General features: G+C 44.2%; 1 protein-coding gene across 2 annotated transcripts; it reads left to right on the top strand.

Moving 5' to 3' along the window:
- The first annotated feature begins 1,408 nt into the window (after nt 1–1,408).
- Nucleotides 1,409–9,442, top strand: TMEM17 (transmembrane protein 17). Of its 2 annotated transcripts, none has more exons than XM_088665494.1 (4): nt 1,409–2,897; nt 4,062–4,165; nt 6,220–6,333; nt 8,711–9,442. In XM_088665494.1, exons 1-4 carry the CDS (start codon nt 2,453–2,455, stop codon nt 8,918–8,920), a joined length of 873 nt encoding a protein of 290 aa, XP_088521620.1. In that variant the 5' UTR covers nt 1,409–2,452; the 3' UTR covers nt 8,921–9,442. The 2 variants fall into 2 exon arrangements, with proteins under 2 accessions (XP_088521620.1, XP_034966334.2); XM_035110443.3 differs by having other exon boundaries at nt 8,567–9,442.
- Nucleotides 9,443–11,775: the final 2,333 nt, after the last annotated feature.

Genomic DNA, 11,775 nt, shown 5'->3' with positions numbered 1-11,775 from the left:
TGCTGTATTCTGCCTTAATCCCCCCCCCATTTCCCCATACATGTATTTTGACAGAGAGAAAAACCAATCTTTACATAATCAATCCACATTTTCTTCAACTTCCCTCCCCTCCTTTCTGCAGTTCCTTATTTTGTATCTTTTTCCTACTGCGTAACCCAGGCATCCCCAAAATGTGGCCCTCCAGATGTTTTGGCCTACAACTCCCATGATCCCTAGCTAACAGGACCACTGGTTTGGGGAAGATGGGAATTGTAGTCCAAAACATCTGGAGGGCCAAACTTTGGGGATGCCTGGCGTAACCAATTTGTATCTAATTATTAACTTCCCATTATATTCCCATTTACTGTAATTATCTTTACTGCACAAGTTTATAACAATCCTGCTAATGTTTTACGTTGCTTACAATGTATATTCAATACAATATCTGATCAGATTCTCACACTAGACTGGGCTGTATATCTTGATGACATACAAATAAAGAGCCTTCTACACACAGAAGTCATAGTATCACTGTATTCTGCCTTGGTCAGACAACTGTGGTCAGTTCTAGGTGTCACAATTTAAGAAGAATATTGACAAGCTGGAACGTATGCAGAAGAGATGATCTGGATACCAAGCCATATGAGGTTGAGGGAGTTTAGTACATTTTGCCTACAAAAGAGGATACGGAGAGGAGATACGAGAGCCATCTTCAACTATCCCAAGGGGTGTCACATGGAAGAGGGAGCAAGTTTGTTTTCTCCTGCTCCAGAGGCTAGGACAGTAAGACGGTAACAGCTGTTCAACAGTCGCCCTCAGGAGGTTGTGGACTTTCTTTGCTTAGAGGTTTTTAAGCAGAGGTTGGATGGCCATCTGTCATGGATGCTTTAGTTGAGATCCCTGCATTGCACTAGATGACTCTCAGGGTCCCTTCCAACTGTACAGTTCTATCATTCTATGACAAGTACCTGTAGGTCTGGACAAGCTTTTCAGCTCCTCTCTCCAACTTCAGCTCTCACCTTCTGTTCTTTTTATTGTAAGGGAAGTTCAGAACACTATGAAAAAAATTGTGATTTGTCCAGTAATAGGGCTGGCCATCTCCAGAAAGGCAAATCAAGTAGCCTCATAACAGTGATTCTGGTAGGACACTAAACCGCAGGCTTGGCTATGCTTAGCTTAAGTGAACCTTTGTTCACTTAAGACCTGCTGACACTTGATCTTGACTATAGTGCATACTGCATATAGTTTATGGCTCTGTGTTGTTGCCAAAAAAATCCACAGGAGTTTGGCCAGCACCTACCAGGCAGCTTAGCTGAACCATTGCAGATACATAAAGATTACAGTACCTCTGATTTAAAACCATGGTAGCCTTTCAGTGGCTTTTGTTTTACAGTACTTACAAAGTGTACGCATGAAGAGAAATAAAAACAGTTGACTTTATTGAGTAATGAATGGTGCAGTCTCATACATCTCTACTCAAAGGTAAACACCAGTGTGCAGTGGGACTTACTCCCTGTAAAGTGTGTACAGGATTAGTGTTAAGATTATTGTCCCACACACTCTTAAAAGCTCATGTCAAAATCACAAAGACTGCAGGGTGTAGTGGTAAAAGTGTTGAACTAAGACCTGGGAGACTGCAACAATCCCTCGTGTTATCTGTGCCTGATTCCCTCACACTTTTTCCTCCTCACAGGGTGGGTGCGGAGCAGGCAGGCCTGGATATTTTCTGGGGTTGCCTCCACTGGAAGGTTTTTTATAACACAAGCGACCCCCCCCCCCGCCACCGCCTTAAGGCCAAATTGTCTTGGGTGAGCCCCTGAGTGGCATGTACTGCGGACCTCATTACAGTCAGGATGTCTGGCTGGAACTGGGGGGATGCAGACCCCTAAACATATTGTGAAGCTTTGTACTTTTGTCCATTTACTGTATCCCCCCCCCCCCGATTTCAACTATAAAATGGTGGTTTTCTTGAGTCAAAATGAGAGTACAGTACTACTCCTAAACATTTTTTAGACAAAAAGCACTGGCTAGAACAGTGTACGGAGAGCACCAGCCCAGCACCATACTGTTTTTCAATACCACTTGTCGCAGTTTAATTCCGGATCTTCTCTCTCGAAGTACTGATTAGATATCCCTGCTGTTCGGCACTTCCGTTTGCCCCCCCCCCCGCGCTTTCCCCCAGGAAAACCCGCTCTTTACCGCTGAATTCAAGTAAACGTCCCATTCATGTTTTCAACATCCAGTTTCGGGTTTTCCGCGAAATGAAGAATAACCCAGGTATAGTTTGTTGTTTCCTTCAGATGCCCGAGTTGGCTTTCCCAGAGCTGCAACCCAAAATCGTTTGCAAAATCACATGTGGAGGGAGGGAGATGTGGGTTCAGATTCTGCCAGCTGCACAGCATTGCTCGGAATGAAGAGGCTGGAGGAGGAGCACCGCGTTTGCAAAATGCACATTCTTGCTACGGGAGACTAAATGAAAGCAAAACAGCCTTCTCATGTTACGTACCTTCTTCCCCTCCACCAAGTAGCCCCAAACCTTTTCCCCACTCCCCTGTCAAAACAAATGCTTTTTTTAGGGGGAGGTGCGCATCGTTACAAGCGTGCCTTTTATTTTACTCCACGATTCCTCCGTACCTCACAACCTGGTTGGGCCAATGCGTGGATGAACCTGAAGTGCCGAGTTGCGCGGATCTCCGTTTACCGCGCACCTCTTTGGGTGCCTCTTAAGAGGAGGCGGCGCAGCTGCGCACGGAGCGCCGGGCGGCGTCTAGTTGCCGTAGCAACGAGCAGAGGCCGCCGGCGTGCACTTATGTCGCTGCCGGAGCCCGTAAGGAGGGGGCTGGGCTCCTTCAGCCGGACCGTCTTCACGGACAACAACCGGACCGGACCCGGGAACAGCGCCGCCGAGAACGTTCCGGGTGAGTGACGGGCGAGGGCGCCGCAATGGGCCAGCTACAAAGATGGCGCCGCCGCCGCCGTCACGTGGACGGCTGCCAGGAGTTGAGATGGAAAGGTGCTGGATGGCGGGGATTCAGTGCAGTATCCTGGGCTGTTGCAGTTGCAGTGATGATTGCAGTGATGATTGCAGTGAATGCAAGATCAGGGGCTCCCCCCAGACCGTTTGGGTGGGTGGGTGATGGCCGTGTTTCTATAAAGAAGCACTATTGTCTTATTTTCCTTAAGAAGCCCAAAGAATGCCTAATAAATACCGGTACCTTATTATTCATTTAACTGCTGCCACATTAATAATTGCCAGGTATTGGAGGACTCAATATAAATCTCTTTGAAGCTTGCCTGTCGTAGATATGGAACTCTATACTTATGGATAAACTAATGGCCTTACTACAACAAGAAAGATAAACAAGCTTTTATACATGGCCTCCTTTTATTGGATATGCATGGCTTCCATCCACCAGCAACACGGGGGACGTTGTGGAATGACACTTTGATCTGACTATTCATCCAATGAACCTTAACTGGGATTGCTTTTGTTACATTTTCACTTGTTGTGATGGCACTGTACTCCAACCTGCAGCTGTTATTGTTGCTGCTATTATTTTTTCTCTAAAAAGGTAAAGGGACCCCTGACCGTTAGGTCCAGTTGTGAACAACTCTGGGGTTGTGGTGCTCATCTCGCTTTGATGGCCGAGGGAGCTGGCGTCTGTCCGCAGACAGCTTCTGGGTCATGTGGCCAGCATGACTAAACCGCTTCTGACGAACCAGAGTAGCGCATGAAAACGCCGTTTACCTTCCTGCCCGAGCGGTACCTATTTATCTACTTGCACTTTTTGGTGTGCTTTTGAACTGCTAGGAGCTGGGACTGAGCAACAGGAGCTCACCCCATCGCGGGGATCCGATCGGCAAGCCCAAGAGGCTCAGTGGTTTAGACCACAGCACCACCCGTGTCCCTTTATATCTAATATATATATTAGATATATGAATTATATCTAATTCATTTGCAACTGAAAATAAAACACACACACTTTACCACTTTACCAACTGTGCATAAAGTTGTAGCCTTCAACATATAGAAGGGAAAAGTCTGAAGTGGCTGGTGGGTTCTTTCCTCTCTGTCTCTCCAGATAATGAAATCGTCTCCAGTTTGCCCTTGCAGATGTCCCTCTATTTCAACCTCTGCTTTTTCCCATTTTGGTGGGTCAGCAGTATAGTGATGCTGCAGCTGAAGGTGAGTTCAGAAGACAATTGGTACTCTTATAATCCTATTGCATTTGCTATTGTTCTGTACACACTCTGCAAGAGAGAGAATAGTAATTGTGCATCTACATACCTTGTAATAGCTGTACTTCTGTAATAAGATTGAGAATGTTATGAGTGGTATTTATTTAAAGAATTTTGTACGGTATCCCCCTCTTCAGCCAAAAAAGCTCCCAAAACAGCTTGCATATCAGTGCAAACAAGGCAGTCTTAATGTTTACAATCCAAAGAACAATCACACAAAGGAAACATAGATAAGGAGAATGAAATAAGCAAACTCTGTTATAGGTTCCTAGTTATAAGTTCTTCTAATGACCAGCCAGAGTGGAAAAGTTCAAGGAGATGAGGAGAAAACAGTTAATGGTCTCAGCTGCCTTGATGGAGTGACCCTCCACCCCTTTCCTCTCCACCTCTGCTGCAGCCTGGTGTTGTAGCCTTCAACATATAGAAGGGAAAAGTCTGAAGTGTAATGACTGCTGCCAGTCAGCTGGCAGTTGATGAGAGGGAAGGGCCTGACTTCTCAGCAGAGATGGCTCTCCATTCCTTCTCTCCCTCCCCTGCTGTAACCTAATGAGATGGCTGTGGTCAAGCGACACTTGCAGGCAGGTTTATAACATAAGCAGGCAAGTTTCTTGGGAAAAACATAGATCAGGCGTCCCCAAACTTCGGCCCTCCAGATGTTTTGGACTACAGTTCCCATCATCCCTGACCACTGGTCCTCTTAGCTAGGGGTCATGGGAGTTGTAGGCCAAAACATCTGGAGGGCCGTTGCCTCGTACCTTCCCGGACGCGATGTCCTGGCTTGTTTGGAGTGAAAGAGAAGCAAAAGACTGTGTGAGTTGAACTTTATAACTGTTGTTACTGAGCATATTTTTTAAAGATGTGGAGTTGCCGATGAGAAAAGCCCCCCCCTAGTCGGACGGAAGGAGTTCTGGACGCGTTCGGAGGATTTATGAGCTGTGACGCACTTTAAATTGGAGCAGCGACCTGAAGCTAAGTTCAGCTATAGGGCAAGGAGATCCATTAATTTACCAAGAGTTTATGGTTTGATGTTTGGGTCTCCTGCCTGGAAAAGCTGTAAATTCTATAATGATCGTAAATCTTCATGGCTATGAGAGGAAACGAAAGTGATTTGAGCTTTTTAAGATGGCGCTGCTTCGTGCTGCTTCGACGCAACAGGGAGCTCCATTAAGAAGATTTATGGGGAGGCTGGACTGATTAACTCACACAGGAGAAAGAACATCTGTGAAACTTTGTTTGATATTTATCTCAGCAGCTGGGAAACAATCGGATGAAAGTGGAAAACATCTATGTGACTGTAAGGGGAAGATCTGGATTATTATGAACTTGGAGGACGATTTGAACTTTAGAAAAAAGACGGCAGTGGACAGTGGCGAGGAATTCCCAATTTCTTGAAGCATGGGAACCCAAATAAAAAATTCTTTAGATGATTTGGCATAACATTCGGTTTGATTGATATATATATGTGTATAATTTGAAATATTGAATGTGATATAATTGGTTTTAATTGGAAAATTAATAAAATATTTTTTTAAAAAAAAACATCTGGAGGGCCGCAGTTTGGGGACGCCTGACATAGATTCTCAGTACAGTATGGATTCCGAGAATATGACAGTCAATTGGCCAATGGTAGTACAGGCATACCTCAGAGATATTGTGGGTTCAGTTCCAGACTACTGCCATAAAGCAAATATTGCAATAAAGTGAGTCACACAAAGTTTTTGGTTTCCCAGTGTAAAAATTACATTCACACTATACTGGAGTTTGGTAAGTGTGCGATAGTAGTATATCTAAAAAAGCAATAAACATACCTTAATTAATGTGACACAGAGACACAAAGTGAGCACATGCTGTTGGAAAAATAGCACCAGTAGACTTGTTTGATTAAGGGTTGCCACAAACCTTCAATTTGTATAAAACACAATATGTGTGAAGTGCAGTAATGTGAAGCGCAACAAAACGAGGTATGTCTGTATTTAATTTTTCATCATTTCTCAATTCTAGTATCCAGTCTTACCAGACTACTACAAGTTCATCTTGGTGACAGTCATAATATTAACCTCTCTGATTGAAATGATCCGCTTGTACCTAGGATACATGGGGAATTTGCAGGAGAAGGTAAGTTTGCCTCACACCCATGAGGAATTCAGTAGCAGTTATCTCAGACTAATAGATTATTAATATTGAATAACCTTTCTTAGGTTACAGCCTCCCCCCAACAAATTTAGTAGCTGGACTCAGTCCTGGAGATAAGATACCACACAGACATGCTGGTTAAACTCATACATGGTTTTTTTGTAGACACTTGTATGGAAGAGCTTCTGTAGCACAGTGGCCAAGACAAAGTGTGAAAGCCATGAAGCCCCTGGTTAATAGTTAGGTGCTCATTAGATAGTCTCAACAAACCACTGCTCTCTAGCCTAAGTTTCTACCCTCTTCTGAAATATTTTTAAAGTGTTAATAAACAGAATATTTTAAAAGTCTCTTAAGTGGTGAACAATGTTAAAACAAAAATGCAACATACTGTAAAACCAATAAGCAATAATATAAAAGCACATTAAAAAATAAAATTGGTATTGATGTATTCAATCACATAAAACAGGTCTAGTCTTAATGGATCAGGGAAAGCAACATAGAGTAATGCTATTGACCACACAGGGCTGTTGTAAGAGTTGAAAAAAAGCTATGTGAAGCACTTTGAATACTTGAAATACACTACAGAAATGTGGTATTAAAAAAACACATAGTGCTAGTACTAGTAAATGCCATTCTGGAATGAAATGTAAAGAAAACTACATGGGACATAATGTGGATCTGGAAGGAAATGGAACTGACATGTATCTGTCTAACAAATAATAAGGTTAATACTTTGGAGCTGCACTTTTCCTATGCACATTTACCTAGGAATAATCCCATTAAATACAGTGAGATTTTCTTATGAATAAACAAGCACAGAAGCACATGGTGGATCAGTCTAACATGCTGTCTGCAATTCCAACATTCTAAAATTCTATCCAATGCTCAATCTGATTAAGGTTTTAGCCTTGCAGTTGCATGGATTAGTAAGAAAGGAAAGAAATGCTCCTGGGTATGTGCAGAGTGTGTTTTCCTAGCCACTGGGGGGGGGAAATGTTACATACAAGATACTTAAGTATGTTGATTTCAGGTGTTTAAGCAATAGCAGATAGCATAGTGCAGGCATCCCCAAACTTCGGCCCTCCAGATGTTTTGGAAAACAAATTCCCATCTTCCCCGACCACTGGTCCTGTTAGCTAGGGATCATGGGAGTTGTAGGCCAAAACATCTGGAGGGCCGCAGTTTGGGGATGCCTGGCATAGTGGGTCAGAGGCACTTACTTGACCTCCATGCAGGTGAGGTACTGCTGCTTATTGAGAGCAGCAAGACAGTGGCAAGGTCAGAACACTGCAAATGCAGTGACCAATTCAATCCAGTGTGTTTCCACCACAACACCCTCCCCACCCTACCAGGAGCTCAGGTAAGCAGCTCTGCCCCACCATGCTATTTGCTTCTGTGTTTAAATCTGTATTGGATTAAGGGGCGTACCTAGGGGTTGGTTAGGTTGGGCCCCGCCAAGGGCTCTGGCCCAGGGGGGCACAAAAGCCACAGCTCTCTATTCTGACTGGCTAGGAGCCTGTCTGTCCTTCTGCACGCTCTCCAAGCTGCTCTTCCGCTGCTCTGGGCAGCTGGGCGAGGCACATAGCGATGGCGGAGATGAGGGCAATACAGCTCCTTGCCAAGGACTCAAGGAAGCCTATGTACACCTCTGATTGGATTATGCCCTACATGTTTAGGATTGGGGTGCTAGTGGGTTTGTAAGGTCAGAACCTGCTGCTGCAATTGTGACCCTGTTCCCTAGGGTGAGACAGATGAGAATGTGAGCAATACAATTTGTCCTCTGTTGCTGTTCAGGGTAGCTAAAGGGCAATGTTTCCTGTTGAAGAGACACAAGCTAGAAATTTACATCCACTCCCTCGCTTCCCCCAACTGTCCCCAGTCCTGTTTGTAGTCTGTTCCCCCTCTCAGCGAAAGGACATCTGGCTGAGATGTCTGAGTAAAAAGTCTGGTGGGGTTGGGTCTGAGTGAAAAGTCACTTCGTTGGCAGGGTTCTCTTGAAAGCTGCAGCAACAACAATAGAAGTAGAAATTCTGCAGAAGTTGAAAAGCTGCTTAATGAAATCTCTGGCTCTTACGGTAGTTTCTCTGTCTTCACACTTTGGACACAGGTGTTAGAAAGTCTGACCAATAAATTTTCTACTACTGAGTCGTGATGCTGCCATGAGGTTAGTATATTGATACAAACCCCCCCCCCCTTATTTCTTTGCCTTTAATAGGTTCCTGAACTAGCCGGCTTTTGGCTCCTGAGTCTCCTTTTACAACTGCCCTTAATTCTCTTCCTGCTTTTAAATGGAGGTCTGAAAATCCAACCCTTGGAGCGAGCAGTGAATATCATCTTTGTAGTCTTCCTTGTCTTCCAGGTTGTTATTGCATTCATTGCCCTCAGAAGAATGGTGAACCAACTGGCAACTCGCTTCCGTCTTCATGAGTTTGACCAGCTAGATAATCATTTCCGCTCTGATAACCTAAGCTGGCATAAAATGAGAGTGGATGCTCCATGGGATATGAGGCCACGTGTGGAGGAAATTCGCTCAACAAGTTCTAGTTGGACATCTGCGGTGAGGTCTTGATGCAGAACAGCCACCTGTCCATCTTCCTTGGTTCCTGTTGCCTTAATTATTTGGGTTTCTGAGAATCTGAACTTGTTCCAGATAACAAAAAAGCTACTCTTCTACAAGAAACCTGTAAGAAAAGCATTACCACCAGTGTCTTCACTGTGAGCCAATTCTGTTGTGATAAAAAATACTAACACATGAAAAAATGTGACACTGGAATGTAAAACCTGCATGTATTTTGCAGACATGATTCATGAGCAGAATCTCACAATCTCGCCCATGTTATCTTGTGTAATCCACATGGATGTTCCTTCCCCTGTAACACTTTAGCATGCATTCCTCTTTAGACATTTTTCAGTGGAGGAAAAATGTTACATCAGCAGTAGCCCTCAGATTCACAGTTCTTTTGGACCTCTGAAGGTCTTTGTGTTTTTATACTTTGCTTAATTTTTAAATGTGAGTTCTTAATATTTCAATAACATATTTCAATAACTGTTGCAAAGGAATATTTTGTAAAAATAAATTGGTGTTAATATATTCTATTGAAATATTTTACTGCAATTGGCTATGGCAAGCTAGCATTCCCCATTGAATGATACTTTGCAAGTGATAGCCACAGCTCTTCCAATGTGTATTGCTTCTCTGTGACCTTCTTTCTATAACCCAAAACAGAATTGCCTGATGGACTTATCTGAAGGAGAGTTTCATTTTGAGATAGTTCCATGATTACATAGGAAGATAGAGCTATGAAAGTGTGCAAGATCCACAGATACTACCTTACAATCTACAACAGTAGTGGCCAAGCCCTTGAAACTGCAGAAGGAAGACTGAAGCTGTTCCCCACTTCCGCTCTCAACTTTATTTGAATTTTAAGGCTTGCATCAATTCTACTGGATCCAGCTTCTGTTCAGAATTTACCCATAAATATATTAGTGGGGTAGGAGAGCTGAAAATAATGCCAATATATTTCACGCCTGGCAACCAATGTGCCCCTTTGGTTTCAGATAGTATATGGGTAAACCGTAAAGGTAAAGGACCCTTAACAGTTAAGTCCAGTCGCGAACGACTCTGAGGTAGCGGCGCTCATCTCGCTTTAGTGGCCAAGGGAGCCAACGTTTGTCTGCAGACAGTTTTTCCGGGTCATGTTGCCAGCATGACTAAGCCGCTTCTGGCAAACCAGAGCAGCACATGCATTTACTTTCCCGCTGGAGCGGTACCTATTTATCTACTTGCACTTTTTGGCGTGCTTTTGAACTGCTAGGTGAGCAGGGTAGGAAAGCACACACAAAAAACTCATCTTACAACTAATGCACCCCTTTGTTTTCAGATAGTACATGGGTAGAAGACTCTAAAAAGCCAGGGAGCTGAGTCAATTTCACCCCAGTGCCTTGCAGGGCCGGGGCCAATGTAGCTTGTAGGTCCCTTGGCACGCCAGGCACTGGCAGCAGAGTCAGGCAAAGGCAAGTCCCACCCATGATATACCACAAGGTGAAGGCATCGCCCAGGCCTAATGGTGGTTCATTTATCACAAGTAACATATTTAGCATTAAGTCTGGAAGAGAATACTTGATTCTCACCAAACTCAGCCCCCTTGAAAGCTTTTGCTCTAAGAGGCTTAGTTTTGTCAGAATCAAGTATACACTTTCAGACTTAATACTACAGTGGTACCTCTACTTAAGAATTTAATGCGTTCCGAATGCACACTCGTAAGTTGAAAAAAAATTGTAAGTTGAATCCCATAGGAATGCATTGGGAGAAAAAATTCGTAAGTTGAAGCAACCCTATCTAAAAATTCATAAGTAGAAAAAATCCTATCTAAACCACATCCAAGATGGCGGACGGAGCTCCGTTTGTAAGTAACATTCGTAAGTGGCACTTGTCTGTTTTTGCGCCAGCATAATAGTCTGGGAACCCCCAAATGCCACCCCCTTGCCCTACATCTGGGTGTGTGACCCAACGTGGGCGCTGGAAGAGGCTGCATTCCTTCTCCCGTCCTTTGGCTGGAGCGTGGCAGAGGCTTCGACACCTTGGTGCGCTGTCCTTCCTCCTCTGGCCAGCTGGGTCAGTGCAGGGGCTCTGATGCGTCTTGGAGCTCCCTCTCCATGCCGCTCCCTTCCTCATTCCCTTCTCCTGACCCGCTGCTCGTGCTGTCACTGGGTGAAGTGCTGGTCAGGATGACTGGGGGAGGGTCCCTGTAGGGAGTCCCCCTGACACTAACCCAGTGTTTCTCAACCTTTTTTGGGCCACGGCACACTTGTTCCATGAAAAAAATCACGAGGCACACCACCATTAAAAAAGTTAAAAAATTTAACTCTGTGCCGCCCTATATTATAATTATGACTGAAGAAACACTTGCCAAATATTGCTTTCCGGCGGGTCAGTGATGTGTATTGGCGGCCGCCAGGCTCGTTTGCACTGAGCTTTGGGAAAGAGGAGGAGAAATATTGCTTTCCGGCGGGTTAGCGTTGGTTATTGGCAGCCGCCAGGCACGTGACAATGCAAATCGCCCTTCTCGTCGCTGCAAATCGCCGCACCAGCCAGCTGCACTAACCTATACATATTTCTCAATCCTCATATTTCTAACTATTTTTCACATAATTATATTTTTTCCTTCCCTCGCCTCATCTTCCCAAGAAAAACTTCATACAATTACTCATTCCTTTAATTTCACATATAACTTCTACCTTATTATTTTCCCTATACCTCCTCCTCTCCCCCTGATTCTTTCCCCCAATCGATACAGCAATTCCATAGTGTAGCCCAAATTTCAAACCCTTTTTTATCCAGCCCTATAAAAATTTACAATTTCCTTTTTCATCCCACTCCCACTCTCTCCAATTTTGCAGCCCAAATTTTTGTCCTCCCCTCCT

Source organism: Zootoca vivipara, chromosome 3, assembly GCF_965207765.1.
Source record: "Zootoca vivipara chromosome 3, rZooViv2.hap1.1, whole genome shotgun sequence".
NCBI classification, from domain to species: Eukaryota; Metazoa; Chordata; class Lepidosauria; order Squamata; family Lacertidae; genus Zootoca; species Zootoca vivipara.
The sequence above is the reverse complement of the archived record's forward strand: the minus strand, read 5'-3'. Positions and strand labels throughout refer to the sequence as shown.